Source organism: Bos indicus x Bos taurus, chromosome 7 (assembly GCF_003369695.1).
Source record: "Bos indicus x Bos taurus breed Angus x Brahman F1 hybrid chromosome 7, Bos_hybrid_MaternalHap_v2.0, whole genome shotgun sequence".
Classification (NCBI taxonomy): domain Eukaryota; kingdom Metazoa; phylum Chordata; class Mammalia; order Artiodactyla; family Bovidae; genus Bos; species Bos indicus x Bos taurus.
Genome location: NC_040082.1, coordinates 108440944 through 108456685, shown reverse-complemented (window position 1 = coordinate 108456685; position 15742 = coordinate 108440944). Strand labels below are relative to the sequence as shown.

Here is a 15742-nt window from a genome sequence, read left to right as displayed (position 1 = left end):
TCCCAGTAACAGCACTGCCCCTTGTCAGCAGCTGGTTCAGCAATGGCCGTATGACCCAGCCTGGGGCAGGAGTCAGCTGGTCCATCTGGGAGAGGTGAGGACCCCTGCATGTGCTTCGGTCATCTTGCTACCTGGTTGAGCTCTGGAGCTGTCGTGCCTGCAGACCTCCTGCATTTCCTTATGGTCTAAGTGGGCTGTGAAACTTGTGTCCAGGGGCATCTTAAGGGACCCAGAGGCATTTCTTAGATGAGAAGCTTGGAACAAATGTCCCCCTTGACCTGTGTGAGAGGCCAGACACAGGTCTAGACCCTGATCCCAGGAGACTCAGAGCATCACTACTTGCCACACCCAGCGTCACCTTGAAAAGTCTTGGGACCTTCTGCCTCTCTGCTAGGTGGAGCACACATGGATAGTCAGAGGTGCACACTGAGCTTTCTCCTTCCCCAGCTCTTGATTGCATAGATTGAGCCTGAGCCTCCAGCTTCTGTCTCCAGTGTAAAAGTATTGACTGAGCCTAGATCCCCAAGCCTCCAAACTTCAAGCACTTTGCTTTTCACTTCTAGGCAGAACTGACTGCAATGGAGGCGGGACTCCTCTGTGTAGAACATGGCAATGAAAAAAAATTGACCTGGACACAATCTCCATTTCCTCTTTTGCCTGACACAGATCCCTGTCAGTGTATGTGTTGGGGGGGATGCTCAAGAAACTGCAAGAACTACACCCCTAAAGGCCACCTGGCTGGCATGTTCTGTTTAATTAGCATTCCCCTGACATATTGCTTACCAAGGCTGCTCCCAGCCAGAACTCTGCCTGTGCGTCTGACGGGGCCATTGCACCCGCTGTTTGCCAATAGCAGAGGGGGGTAGAACTGCTCTCTTCAGAGGCCCTTCGACAAGGTCGCCAAGTCCTCACGGCTTGTTATACTCGGCATACGGGTCCCTGGAGGGCTAGAAGAGTCTAGATCTTGCCCCACAAGCCCTAGGATCTTGCCTGTCGGACGCAGGAGAAGGAGCTCTCACTACTTCCATCTGCTTGCAGCCTGCAGTACGGGCATGGCCTGCCAAGGATGGTGACCTCGGCAAAGGGCAGAAGCACTTCTGGTTTTTGTGTGGCCGCCAGGGGACAGGAACGGCTCTGATGAAGTCTGTCCTGGTGCATGTGACCCGGAAGTCAGAGGCGGGCTGAGAGCCTTGCTTCTCTTCAGGCCAAGGGGGCACTGCTCCCACCAGACAGCTGGGGCAGGCACCCACTGGAGTAGAGACATTAAGTTCCTTGCTTAATGTCTCTACTCCAAGGCAGGCACTGTGATTTGTGATACCCAAAATGACCAGAAAAAGTCCCCATTTCTTTCCGTACCTCATGTTGGGAAGATTTTAAAGGGATTGGAGGGCTCGAGCTCACTCTGAGCTGTTCTCACCCTTTGTCCACAACATGGGGCTGTTCTAGATCAGGGGTGCAATTCCAGTTCTTCAGGGATCAGACTGGACACAACTGTGAGCAAAAAGCAGGTATCGCACAGCAGGGAGTGGTGGGGATGGTCAAGTAGGAGAGTGCAAGCCAGACCGAAGGCCACTCAAGTTCAGCTGGAGTCAAACACACAGGATATGCACTTAGTAAGAGGTCTAACTGGACTGGATCTAGACTGGATAAGCAGACTTCAGCGAAGAACCACCGTGCATTCCTCTGTTCCCCTTTCACCCAGAGGAGAAGAGGGGAACAGAAGGAGAGGCAACGACCTCAGTTCTGGCAGCATTTTCCAGGAGGAGAAAGACCTGAGCATGGAGGTTTGAAGAAGTAGGGGTGATCTTTTCTATTTTTGAGCTGAGGACAAGTGATCAGGAAGCTGGGAGGAGTCCCCAAGAGCTCAAGGATTCATCCATAAATTTTGATGCGTCTGTGCTTGGTTCTTCCACTCAGCCTAGACAGGTGTCATTGTGGGGACTAAAGGATGGGTTGGTTAAGGGCAGTGGTCTGCCTTCGAGGAGTCTCTGTCGGGGTGGAGCCCCAAGAGGCTTGGGGTGATGTGGGAGGAATAGTTGCCAGGAGTGACTCAGGAGTGTCAGAGAGACAAAGCTGCTTGCCAAAAAGATATTCTAGAGCTGATTTTTCAAAGTGCGCAAGATAAGTTAGCTATGTGGACCCGTTAGAAAATATCAACTCGCAAGGTGAAAGAGTCATTCATTTTCAATTCTCCCTTCATGCTCTGATCACATCAAAGGAAAGGGCTTTGCTTCTGCTGGTCTGTCTTACCACTTTTTCAACACTTGTTAATCATCTTCAGTCTCAATGCCTTTTGCAGGCAGTAGTATTTAGACTTTGATAACAGCTTTTTGTTTCATATATTTATTTTTGGCAGTTATCTTTGACTTATGGCAAGATTTTGGCTTTCCCATGTACAGTATGATTTAAAGTATCCTTTAAAAACTAAAGTACAGGATTAAGTACAGTATAAAGAAATAATGGTGGTGGTGGAAGGATTATGGTAACGACCATAAACCTGGCAGGGAAGTGAGTGAGGTGATAGAACGTCACCCTCATCAAGTAGGTGATGCTGCTGCTTGGGTCGCATTCGTCTTTTCAGGAGGATGAAAGCACAAAAACCACACGGGAAATGAGTGGAAGAGAGTCATGGGTTCCAAGACAGCACCTAGCTGAACCCAACTCTGGGCTGCTTGGCTTCCTCCGCCTTCAGGACTTGACCCATGCCATTTCTTACGGGAAGTCCTCAAGGATACCTGGCTCTTTCCTCATACACTGATCTCCATCCACTTTCTCTGGAAGCATCAGAGGTCACAAAAGTGGACGACTGTTGGGGGTAAGGGAAGGACACCTACAGCAAACTGCAGAGCATTTGCTTCATTTTATCACTGATAAGTAGAAATGCAGGCCCAGTGTGGTCTCACTTTCCAATTTCTCAAGAGAAGTCAAAAGTTTAAAATTTTAGGTGAAATGTCACCGGTTTAAACACTGACAACAAATGGTCACCATACCTGGGGGCTGGATGCTGTGGTGGGCACCCTCAGGTGACACAGAGAGAAGCTTCCATGTGAAGATGACCGTCAAGCTGCAGTGCTCATACACCCAGGTCCTGGAAATGATGGAACTAAGGATATGAAACCACAGCTAAAGCAAGTTCCCCAAGTCACATGTTTTCCCCGTAAGACTGGGCCCTTCTGGTGGGCATGGAGGGATCTGAGTCATCAGGCCCCGCCTGGCCAAGCCAACCCCAAAGCCCTGGCCACTCAGGCTGGGGGCAGGGTGAATAAGAAACTCCAAAGGGACAGGTGTCTCCCCTTCAGGGACTTGAGGCAGGGGTCACACAGCAGAGGTGTTCCCATAGACACGTTTGGAAGTGAGTTCCTGGGCAGGATGGGGGGTGGGGGAGGTCATTGTGCCTGGGGACAGTAGACACGGTAGGATGGTGACTCCAGGCAGCGAAAGGATGAGGAGTCCAGCTGGGGATGGGCTTTGACTGCAAACTGGCTCCAGGCTGCAGAGGGACGCCTTGGAGGCTGAGTTGGAAACGGTGGGCAGAGTGTGGAGAGGCTATTTCAGGCAGAGCCTGGGTGAGTGCAAAGACCAGACTTCGAGAAGCCCATGCAGGATTCAGGACAGGTGAGGGAGGCAACCTGTGAGGTCTAGCGGGCAGAGCCCAGGTCTACGAGGAGGAGACTGTGCTCGAAGGCTGCAGTGGAGGGTTGGGGAGGAAGAGTACAGGGTGTGTGGGGAGACCTTAAGGCAAAGAGCAACTGGGGACTGAGGGAGCCTTGCCTCTCTCTGGAAGGGTAAAAGTTGATCTTTGGGGAGGCCCCTGTGGTGCACACCCCCTCCTGGAAAACTTCCAGTCCCTGGAGTCTCCATCTGGTCAAAAGGCCTGTCTCAGACCCACAGTAATCAGGCCTCTCCGCCCACCCGAGGGCGCACAGAGAGGGGCCATCTCTTGCGGCCCGAGACCGACGGCTGGGACCCGGGGGCCCCGAGTCCTCTTTGGGCGGGGAACTTGCTCCTCCGAGGTGGCGCGCCACGAGTGCGCTGGGCGCGTCGAAGGTGGCCGGCCGCGGGGCTCCCCCGACCCAACCCGCGGCGCTTCTCTGCCGCCGCCTCGGGGTGTCTCTGCTTCGCTACGAGCCGGGAACCGCGGCGGCGACGGCGCGAGGAGGGGAGCGGGCGGCGGCGGCGGCCGCCGCGCCAAGAAGCGCCGGGTCACCGCAGGCTGAGGCGCCCGCCGTCCCCGCCCTCCCCCTCGCGCGCCTTCTCCTCCCTCCCGCCTCCCTCGCTCGCGCTCCTTCCCTCTCCCCGCCTCCCCTCCGCGCTCCCCCGCCCTCCCCTCCGCGCCTCGCCTCCTCCGCCCCGCGCCCTGCGGTGCTGCAGCTGCGGGCGGCTCCAGCTGCCCCAGATGTGGGCTGGGCGGCGCGCGGGGAACTTTCGCGCCGGCTGCGAGTGCGGGGCCCCGGCTGTGGTCCGGCTGCCATGGATCCGCCGGCGGGAGCCGCCGGCCGCCTGCTCTGCCCCGCGCTGTTGCTGCTCCTGCTGCTGCCGCTGCCCGCGGACGCCCGGCTCGCCGCCGCCGCCGCCGACCCCCCAGGTAGGTGCGGCCGAGTCCCCACGCCTCGCGACCCCAGTCGGCCGGGTTCCGCCCCGCGCGCCCCACCGCCCCCTCCCCAGGCGGCGTCCGGCTCGACTTGGGCAAACTCCGCGCGCCCCGCCCGGGGCCAAGTTGGCCAACTTCGGGGCCGGGTTGGTCGGGCAGGGGGCGCCCTGCGGCGCACCCGGGAATCTCGGGCCGGGGGAGCCCCGGAGCGCTCGCGGCTCCCGGGACGCCGAGCGTGGAGACAGAGGGCCGGGAAAGCCCAGCGGCGGCGAGCGCAGCATCAGCACCAGCGGGTCCGGGGGAGCCAGGGCGAGGCGGCGCTCCGGCTCGCGTCCGGAGACGCTCGGGAGCAGTCGGGTGCAGAGCGCGCCGCCTTGGGCCTTGAGGATTGGTTGGGGCGCCCCGGAGGGGATCCTCGAAGATCGGAGGGACCCTGCTCCACCCCTCCCTGTTCTCGGGCACGCGGGGGAGGCGGCCGGCAACGGGCTAACCTGGAGCTGTACGCGGAGGACAGGCCGCCGGTGCCGGGGGGAGCCGAGTCCTCGCAGCTCCGGAGGCGAGCGGTGAGGGCAGTCGCGCGGCGGGGACTGCTAAGAGGTAGAAGCGCACGGGTAGGGAACCAACCGGGAATGGCTTCAGAGCAGCCCCCTGTCCTGCCAAGGACGGTAGGTTCAAGGGGCGGGGGACGGCCTGACCGGGCCCGCCCCTGGGGAACTGCGAGGAGCTGAGGAACCCCAACTTGGAACGGGGCAGGGGGCAGAGCTCTTGGTTGGGAGGGCCCCAGAGGGGTCGACCGGAGGTCGGAGGAGCGCCAGCGTGGTAGCCCCGTTAACGCCCCTTCCCGATTGGAAGAAGGCCGGGGAGGTGCAGGCTAGTTTCTGGGGGATGCCTAGTGGAACGCCCTTCCCTTCGCCATGGGGCGGGGTTTGGGAGGATGCTGTGCTCGGTGGCGGGGCCCTGGGGCTTCCCGGTCTCGGCTGGTCTAACGCCCCTTCCCTTTGCAGGCGGGCCCCAGGGGCACGGAGCCGAGCGCATCCTGGCGGTGCCGGTGCGCACTGACGCCCAGGGCCGCTTGGTGTCCCACGTGGTGTCGGCGGCGACGGCCCCAGCTGGGGTGCGGACCCGCAGGGCCGCCCCTGCCCAGATCCCGGGGCTCTCTGAAGGCAGCGAGGAGGACCCCGGTGGCCGCCTTTTCTACAATGTTACGGTGTTTGGCCGAGACCTGCACCTGCGGCTGCGGCCCAATGCCCGCCTCGTGGCGCCTGGGGCCACGGTGGAGTGGCAGGGAGAATCGGGTGCCACCCGCGTGGAGCCCCTGCTTGGGACCTGCCTCTACGTCGGAGACGTCGCGGGCCTGGCTGAATCCTCCTCTGTGGCGCTCAGCAACTGCGATGGGCTGGTGAGTACGCGCTTCTCTCCCTTCTGTCTGTCCACTGCTCTCACGTGGGCTTTGGAAGCCGGTTATCTGGGGGTCTGCTGGGAGGGCAAGGCCTGTACTGAGGACCTTCTCTGCACCCCTTGTGCTTAGGGACCACCGAAGGGGTTGGCTGGAAGGCAGGTTGTTTTGACTGGCCCAAGAGGGTGATTTACGCAGGGGGAGGGCCACATTTCCAAAGTATTTAGCAAGTAGCCAAGTGTGGTCCCCCTTAAGCCTACAGGAACTGGTTTTCCTTTTGCATTCAGGTGTGTGTATATCTCGGTGAGTGCATGCATCTGCACACGTGTTTTGGCATGGGTGCTAGTATCTAAGTACATGTGCACTTGTGTGAACATGTGACCGTGTTCTTGTGTCTTGTGCGTGTGTGTATTCACAGGTTTTTGCTCATTTGTATGTCAGTGTCTGTTCAGTGTGTTGCTGTGCATTGTAGCACATGTGATATGTGTGTGAAGGGGCACGTATGCAGGTGGGTGGTTTTTTTGTTTCTGTGTGTGCAGGTGGTGCCAGCCCAGCGAACAGGCAATGGTGCTGAAATGCCCAGTTATCCCTCTGCCCCCTGGCTGATTTTTTATGCTGTGGTTTCCTGTTGGATTTCAGCTGGTTATTTGAAAAGTTAGTTTTCTCTCTCTATTTTGAGCCAAGCGGAGCATTTGGAAATGCAGTCTCTGGTGCCCCCCGGGCAGCCCCTGAAGGACAGGAGAGGCTGGGGAGAGGGACCCTTCTGGGACTGGCTGGGCCGCTCAGTGTGACCAGAGCTCTGGGAAGTTCTCCTGCTTCCAGGAGCCTAGAGGGACCATGGCTTTGCATAAGAGAGCCTTGGAGGAAGCCTGGATCAATGCTTAGGGAGGAGGCTGACATTGGCAATGCTCTGTCTGGCCACCCCGGGGCCTGGCACATGGCAGAAGCCACTGCAGTTTTCTATTTTGGATTGGCTGTGTGGTGGTCAGGCTGGCTGTGCTGGCCAGACATCTGAAGCCGCCCACCGTGGATTCCGCTCTAATTACTACTCAGGGGACTCCTGCTCGGAGCAAGTAGCCTCTCTCCCAGCCCTGGTGGCCCCCAAGCCCCCCGTCCTCAGGCTTGCCCTGCAAGTTGCAGAGCCAGCAATTACACAGAACCCCACAACCGGTGGTGTTCTTTTTATGGACACACAGGAAATGTCACTTGTTGCTTCGGAAAATCACTGCCTTTGGCTGGATTTAGTTGGAACCCAGACGTATTGCAAACAACCGTGAATGTCCTTGGAATAGCTGGGTAACATGGTGCAGCCCTTTATATTCTGTTGCCTCTGAGGATATCCCAGACTTCATAAGTGTGTCTTGTTTTTACGCTGGAGGTGAATTTCCTAAATGAAAGGAAATTGGTGTTGGGGGCTCGGAATGGGGGTGGTGGTGGCCTGAGCTGGGGTGGGGGAGTTGACATGGAAGTGGTCTGTTGTTAGTTGCTCAGTCGTGTCCAACTCTTTGTGACCCCATGGACTGTAGCCTGCCAGGCTCCTCTGTCCATGGGATTTCCCCCGCAAGAATACTGGAGTGGGTTGCATTTCCTTAGTCTGTTGTTGAGCAACTCCTGTGTGCTGAGTAATTCTTGATGGAAAGCATTTCAGAGAGGCTTTGTTCATGTATCATTCATTCATCTGTTCATTCTGTGGTTTGTTTTTTCAGCCAGTACTTCCAAGCACAGTTGTCTGCTGTGCTGGTCAGAGATGTAGCTGGCCTGGTGCCCGCCCCCGCTGCTCCCCTCCGGGGCACCGTGCTCAGCTAACAGTCTGGGGCCCACTCTGGTCAGGGCTTGGAAAGCATGCTCTTGGGGGCTCTTTGAGCATGAGTTGCCAGGGGGCAAAGGCCCAGAGGGAAGAGCATATGCAGAGAAGTACCAGGTGTGAATTGGCTTGATCAGAACAGGCGCAGTGAGATGTCACATGTATGGGACACACACCAGCAGAAGTGCAAGAGACAACTGGAGAGCAGACTGGAGCTGAAAGGGGCTGGAGTCTGCCAGCGTGGCCTTGAATGTGGTCAGTGAAAATGGCTTTGAGACTGTGGAGCAGCATCATTAGTTCTTCTTTCCTTGTCCTTCTTTCTTTTTGGTGTGTGAATGTCCTGATTTGATATCACTTAATTCCTTAACTAGTTAAGTCCCACTGTGTATCACTGATGGGCCGATTGCAAAGCGCCTAGGGTTTAAACATCATGTTTCTGGTCCACAGCAGCCCTGTAGTGGGAGGGATTCTTCATCCCTCATTTACAGATGGGCAGCTGAGGCTCTGGGAGATTGAGTGGCTTGCCCAAGGCCACACTGTCTGTGGTGGTAGGAGTCTGGCCTGGTTCTGTCCAGCCCCTTCTGCCAGGGTGCTTCCAAGTCTGGGCAAGTAGAAGCGCTTGATATGTGGTGGTAGAACTCTACTCCCGAGCCATTCCCTCATGGTCCTGCATGCATTTCAGCAGCCATGCTGCACAGTACCCCTTCCTCTGAGCCTGCTCTTCCTTCATAGATAGTGAAACACACAGAAGCAGGTGTGCCAGGCTGCAGTGTCTGTGTAGATCCTCAGGGATCTTGTTACAATTCAGATTCTGAGTCAGCATGTCTAGGGTAGGGTTCAAGGTTCTGCGTTTCTAATGAACTACCAGGCTGATGCTCCTGGGGTTCCGGACTGCCCTTTGAGAAGCAAAGTATCACACCCTAATTTCTGCAAAGGAGTTCTATAGGATCACACCACAAGTTTCTCTGAGCAAATGCGGTTCAATGGACAACTGGTGTGGGAAACGCTGCAACTTGCTTTCAACCTGGGAGATTCAGGGAGGCTCATTGCGATCTCTGAGAAGCTCTGTAATAAAGAAACCTCTTGAACTTCATGTATTGTAGCACTTCCCATGCAGATGAGGCCATCAACCTCTTCTTTGCAGGAACCCCAGGAATGTGCATTCCTGGAAGACAAGTGGAAAAACCATGAAGCAGGGTCACAGCAGGCAGCTGGCAGCTCACAGCTTAGGTTGAGGTGCTTAGGTGCTTAGGTGGGATGAGCCTCTCCCCAGAGCCATAGGCCTTTTCACACCTGTTGGCCTGCTTCTGGCCTGGGACACACATTTACTCATCTACTTGCTTGGTGCTGAGTTTGTTTCTCTGCCTTAAAGGAAGGCAGTAGTAGCTCTGGTTTCTGTGGACAGCAGTCTCCTTTTCTGTTTAGCACGAGGGGATTCTTATGGTCAGGATCCTTTTAGTCATGAGTGAAGGAAACACAAGTCAGACCATTGAAACAGAAAAGGGAAGTTAGTGGCTCTTACGATGCTCGGCCTTCAGGCCTGGCTGGATCCAGGTGCTCCTCCCGCGTTGCCTCTCTGCCTCCACCTTTTTATGTATTGGCTTTGTTCTCAGGTGGAGTCCTTCTGTGGTAAGTCAAGGGGCGCAGTGGTGCTGGCTGATAATCTTTCTCTGATAATTCTGGCTGACTCCTGGGTAGCACTCTATTCAGGCTGGGGTCAGATGCTCCCATGAGAAACAGAACATGAGGTTTGTAGAACCCCGTGGATGGAGAGTGCAAGGGGTGTTGCTCCCTAGAATGACATGAGGTGAGGGCCTGGGCTGGCCAAGGTGACGATTCTAGCTGAGTCAGATAGAGGTGTAGATTCAAGAAATGCCGCATGCTTCATGTTGATGTTCAGTCACTCAGGCGTGTCTGACTCTCTGCAACCCCATGGACTGTAGCACGCCAGGCTTTCCTGTCCTTCACCATCTCCTGGAGCCTGCTCAAACTCATGTCCATCGAGTCGGTGATGCCATCCAACCGTCTCATCCTCTGTCGTCCCCTCCTCCACCTGCCCTCAATCTTTCCCAGCATCAGGGTCTTTTCCAATGAGTTGGCTTTTTGCATCAGCTGGCCAAAGTGTTGGAGCTTCAGCTTCAGCTTCAGTCCTTCCAATGAATATTCAGGGTTGATTTCCTGTAGGATTGACTGGTTTGATCTTCTTGCAGTCCAAGGGACTCTCAAGAGTCTTCCCAACACCACAGTTCAAAAGCGTCAATTCTTTGGTGCTCAGCTTTCTTTATGGTGCAACTCTCACATCCATACGTGACCACTGGAAAAGCCACATGCTTCATAAGACACACCGTACATTTTATTTACAGAGAGGTTGGTAGGTGTAGTTTCCAGGTTCTCTTATAGCCACTAGGTAGATATTGTTCATCATATTCTCAGGGGAAGGTTAACATTTGCCTTTTCACAATGAGTGAGAAAATGATGCTTAACAAAGGATACTTGTATATCTCATTGCTATGGAAGAATTCTCTAGTACCTCTCAGGCCACATGATATGTAATTCCATGTCATTTTTACATGCTCACTAAAGACTCATGAGAAGCCTGTTGATAAAAAAATAATAACAGAACGTCGGTTTACTGTGCCCATGTTATGTGTCAGGCTTTCCGTTGAGCACCTTATGCTATATCACCTTGATTAATCCTCACCACACCCTATACTGTGTGACTGATATTATTCCCATTTTACAGATGAATTAACTGAGATAGCCTGCTTCAGGCTTTGTGGGTCTGTATTTAAATACACGTCTATTTGGTTCTAAGACCATGCTTACTACATGTTATTGCCTTTATTGCATGCCAAAATAAAATAAAATAAAGCAATGCATTTCTTTAAAACATTTCCTACCTCTTCTAGTCAGCTCCTGAAGACCTTCTTGGTCCGCAGCACTGCCTGTCGTTGGCGTCAGTGAGTGGGAGCTGGGGATAGGTCTGGTGGCCAGGTGGCTTTGTGACTTGCGGCTGACATGCTCTGGCTGCACCCCTTTCAGGCGGCCTGAGTCCCTGTGGGGAGGTAACGGCAGCGGAGACTCCAGTGGGATGGGAGCGCCCTGCCGCACCTCTGTCTTCTCCATACATTGCTGCTCAGGGGGACCTCTCTGGCCTGGCGTCTCTGGTTGGCAAGGCCATCGGTGGGAATGTCTATGGGCTGGGCAGCGACTCTGAGGGGCATGATCAAGGCCTGTGGCCTTATGGGCTGGGGCTCCCCTGCTGGGCTGCTATGCCGGCCAGGCCCCTGCTCTGTAAAGTCTTGATGGGCGTTGAAAGTCACTGAGGGCCACAGAGAGAGAGAGATCGTTTGCTGGCCTAAGGGATGGAATTGAGTTTCATTTTTCTATAAAGGCCACTGTCTTTGAGGCTGCACGCTGGGTTCCAGCTGGCTCAGGTGCTAGAATGGCGAGGGCAGGGGCAACACGCTTGGGCTGCGGGCAACGGGTGAGAAGTGTGTAGGACTTGCAGTTGCCCTTTGTAGAGTCTCCTCACCTTTCACCTTGCCTTGGCACTGCCTGGAGGGCAATGAGAAGGTCTCAGGAACATCAAAGAGGGGCTGCGGGAATGTCTAAGTTCCCTGGGTGTTGGGGCTCCTCAGGTCAGAGGAGCAGAGGCTCCTGCTTGGCCCCTACTCTTGGCAATCTACACAGCTTCCCAAGGTGGTCTCAGCCTCCTACCTGGCTTACTATTCTCCTTGTTGTTTAAGATGCATTCAGCTGAAGTGGTGGAAAGCCAACTTGGATGAAACAAGCAAGATGTCGTGGGCCCAGTTCCTTGGGGTCCTGAGGCGGACTTCAAGCATGGCTGGATCTAGTGGCTCAGGGCTGCTTCAAGTTATGACCAACCTAGACAGCACATTAAAAAGCAGAGACATTACTTTGCCAACAAAGGTCTCTCTAGTCAAAGCTATGGTTTTTCCAGTGGTCATGTATGGATGTGAGAGTTGGACTATAAAGAAAGCTGAGCACTGAAGAATTGATGCTTTTGAACTGTGGTGTTGGAGAAGACTCTTGAGAGTCCCTTGGACTGCAGGGAGACCCAACCTAAAGGAAATCAGTCCTGAATATTCATTGGAAGGATTCATGCTGAAGCTGCAACTCTAATACTTTGGCCACCTGATGCGAAGAGCTGACTCATTTGAAAAGACCCTGATGCTGGGAAAGATTGAAGGCAGGAGGACAAGGGGACGACAGAGGATGAGATGGTTGGATGGCATCACTGACTCAATGGACATGAGTTTGAGTCAACTCTGGGAGTTGGTGATGGACAGGGAGGCCTGGCGTGCTGCAGTCCATGGGGTTGCAAAGAGTCGGACATGACTAAGCAACTGAACTGAACTGAACTGAACACCTGGGGAGCCCTTAGGTTATAGGCCCACCTTTGAATCAAACACTGTGATGTGAGCCTAGCTAGAGTCTCTTGCCCATCTTTGGAGTTGAGAGTGAGGGTCAGATCCCCAAACTCTGGAACGTATTGAGGTTTTATCAGAAAGCAAGGGGAAGGACTAGTGTGCTGGGCCACCACACTTCACCCAGACTTCAGGTCCCACGTCTCTTCCTGTGCTCCAGACTTGCCTGCCAAGCTGCCTCGTGGGACCCTTCCTTGAGTGACCCAGGCTTCTGAAATGGAACGTGGGTCTCTCTACTGTCCTCCAGACCTCATCGTTCACATGGGCAGGAATCCCAGGATTGCCCCTCCCTGCTCTCTCCATGACCCTCACATGCAGCTAGTCATAATCATAGACATCTCCAGACTTGATCTCAGTTCACAGCTTTCTACCATGCCAGCTCCAAGCCCTGTGATCCTTAGGGACTCCAAACTGGAGCAACTCTCTCCCCACACAGCTACCAGACTGATTTTTGTAAACCATGCATTCAATCATGTCACTCCTTTGCTTAAGACTTTTCTTGAGTAGTGGTCTTAATTGGTTCTGATTGCCCTTAAAAAATCCAAACTAAAAAAAAAAAAAAAAAAAATTCAGACACACTGAAACTGCTAGTCACTCAGTTGTGTCTGACTCTTTGTACCCCATAAGCTGTAGCCTACCAGGCTTCTCTGTCCATGGGATTTCCCAGGTAGGAATACTGGAGTGGATTGCCATTTCCTTCTCTAGGGGATCTTCCCGACCCAGGGATGGAACGTGGGTCTCCTGTGTTGCAGGCAGATTCTTTACCGTCTGAGCCACCAGGGAGGCCTGGCTTGGCATAGGAGGCCTCCCATGACCTGACCCAGTAGTCTTCAGCCTTGTCTGTCACTGTGTCCCCCCTCATGCCTGTACTACAGTCACATCAAGCTTTTAGTTTCTCTGCCACTGGACACTGCCGTCTTAGACCCTTTGCACAGACTGTGCCCTTGCCTGGACCACTCTTACCTCCCTCTTTAGTTGGCTCACTCGGTTGTTGTTCAGTCGCTCAGTCCTGTCTGACTCTTGGCGACGCCATGGACTACAGCATGCCAGGCTTCTCCTGGAGCTTGCTCAAACTCATGTCCATTGAGTCGATGATGCCATCCAATCATCTCGTCATTCGTGGTCCCATTCTCCTCCTGCCTTCAATCTTTCCCAGCGTCAAGGTCTTTTCCAATGAGTCAGCTCTTTGTATCAGGTGGCCAAAGTATTGGAGTTTCATCTTCATTATCAGTCCTTCCAATGAATATTCACGATTGACTTCCTTTAGGATTTGATCTCCTTGCAGTCCAAGGGACTCTCAAGAGTCTTCTCCAATACCACAGTTCAAAGGCATCAATTCTTCGACGCTCAGCCTTCCTTATGGTCCAGCTCTCACATCCATACTGACTTACTGGAAAAACCATAGCTTTGACTATAAAAGCTTTTGTTGGCAAAGTAATGTCTCTGCTTTTTAATATGCTGTCTAGGTTTGTCATAGCTTTTCTTCCAAGGAGAAAGTGTCTTTTAATTTCATGGCTGCCGTCACCATCTGCTGTGATTTTGGAGTCCAGTGTAGTCTCAGCTAAATGGCGTTTCATCCAGGAAGCTGTCCTAGACATTCACAGGCCACATTGTACCCCATGCTTCTTTGGTAACTTGTACCATAGGCAATTTGTACCTGGGTCCACAGGGCCCAGCTCCAGCTGGGTGGAGCTCAGCTAGGGGCCATGAAATGAGTGTCTGTGGAGTGGGGGATAGAAGCCTGTGCAGTCCTTTGGCCCTCAAGACCCTGTGCCCCATACCCAGGGATGGTCCACCTCTCCATACCCAGGGATGGGGTATGTGGACATACCCCAGAATGTCCACACTCAGCGGGGTAGGCCCCCTAGAAGAGTGCCCAAAAGCTCCTTTTTCGCAGGAAAGCATTGTATTCTCATGTGGTTTTATGCAGTTTTCTTGCCCCCACTTTGGAGTTCATGAAAGACAAGTTGAAAATCCGTGGTCTAAATGAAACTTAAGTAAGGGAGGGACCCCCTCTGGGCCTGAAAAGACTGGGCTCTGGCAAGTCACCATCCAGCTTTGAGCAATGAGCTTCAGTTTGTTCAGGTGGCAAGTGGGGCTGGAATAATAATTTCTGAGACCTTTATAAAGCAACTCTGGTGTCTTGGCACCAAATGGCGATCAGTTGAGGGGATCAGTGTGATAGAAGGAGAGGTGGGAACCATAGCCAGTCTATGCCCTGCATTCCTTGATAGATTTTTGGCCCTTGGGAACATAGGCTCTTTGCTGCCAGACATGCAGATGTTTCTTCAGAGAAGCAGCATTTCTGAGTCTGTTGATATTACGTGAGCAAATGAATCCAATGTGACTCCACGGAGCTCTGAGGTCTTGACCGGGCCTCCAGAGGCATGTGTGGAAGTGTTGAGAGCTGCACTGGCAGCGGGATTAGTAGATGGGCAGGGCTTCCTGCAGGCAGGAGCTTTCTTTGAGAACTTGCTGAGAACCCAGGCTTACTTCATTACAGACACCCCCTGGTCTCTTCCGGGGCATCCACAGATGGATGGCCTCCCCGCCACTTCTCACCTAGTGCCGTTTGGTGGGAGGGAAGGAGCTTCCCAGGGGCTCTTCCCTGCTGGGACTGGGTGCACTGACCTGTGGCTGGTGGAGGCTGGCTTGTCAGGGGTTTGTGCCAGAAGCAGCAGAGCAGCAGCCCACGGCCCCTGCCCGCCTTGTGGTGGCCCCCTTAGAATGGCGTAGGCGGGTCTGTGGTTGGAAATCCAGACTCACCAGGCTTCAGCCAATATGGCATCTGAAGGCCTTTTTGTTTATCAGAATCTTAGAGACGGGGTAGAGTTGTAAGTTGTGGCTGTCAGGAGCTAAAGGAGGAAGACAGAGCGTTGTCGATACAGAACTTCAGTTTTACAAAAAGGAAAGAGTTCTGGAGATGGATGGTGGTGATCATTGCACAACTTTGTGAATGTATTTAATGCCAGCAAACTATACACTTCAAAGTGGCTAAGATGGTAAATTTTGTGTTATGTGTATATTTTATCTGGAGAAGGCAATGGCACTCCTCTCCAGTACTCTTGCCTGGAAAATCCCGTAGACGGAGGAGCCTGGTAGGCTGCGGTCCATGGGGTATCACGCACACACACAAGGCTTCTGGGGACTGGGAAGGCTGTGCAGGTAATTCAGAGGTGGAGTCGTGTCCCCGCTTGCCCAGCTCCTTCTCCCCAGTGTGACTCTGTTTTCTGGTGAACCTTTGGCTGTAGCTGTACACACACTCCTCACACCGCACAGGCATAACCAGGTTCTAAAAGGGAACAGTTCTTCGCTCCATGCAGAATGGACAGGCTTAGGTCTTGGGACCGTCCCATAGCCAGTCATCGTGGCCTGGCAGTGCATGCAGGAACAGAGTGGAGCCTGACTAGGCCCCTCATGGAGGCCAGCACGGTTGGTTGCCGCCTGAGTCTCAGGCCAGGGAGGCTCTTTACCGACCGTCTTCTGATACCCCTGCCCTG

The 15742-nt window shown here is 54.0% G+C and overlaps 1 protein-coding gene across 1 annotated transcript in view; it reads left to right on the top strand.

The window, feature by feature from the left end:
- Window positions 1-4342: 4342 nt before the first annotated feature.
- ADAMTS2 (ADAM metallopeptidase with thrombospondin type 1 motif 2) overlaps window positions 4343-15742 on the top strand; it is a 245140-nt gene continuing 233740 nt past the window's right edge. The window contains exons 1-2 of the mRNA XM_027548434.1: window positions 4343-4585; window positions 5596-5990. Coding sequence (XP_027404235.1) covers window positions 4471-4585; window positions 5596-5990 — 510 coding nt within the window. The 5' untranslated portion in view covers window positions 4343-4470. The remainder of the gene's footprint in view (window positions 4586-5595; window positions 5991-15742) is intronic.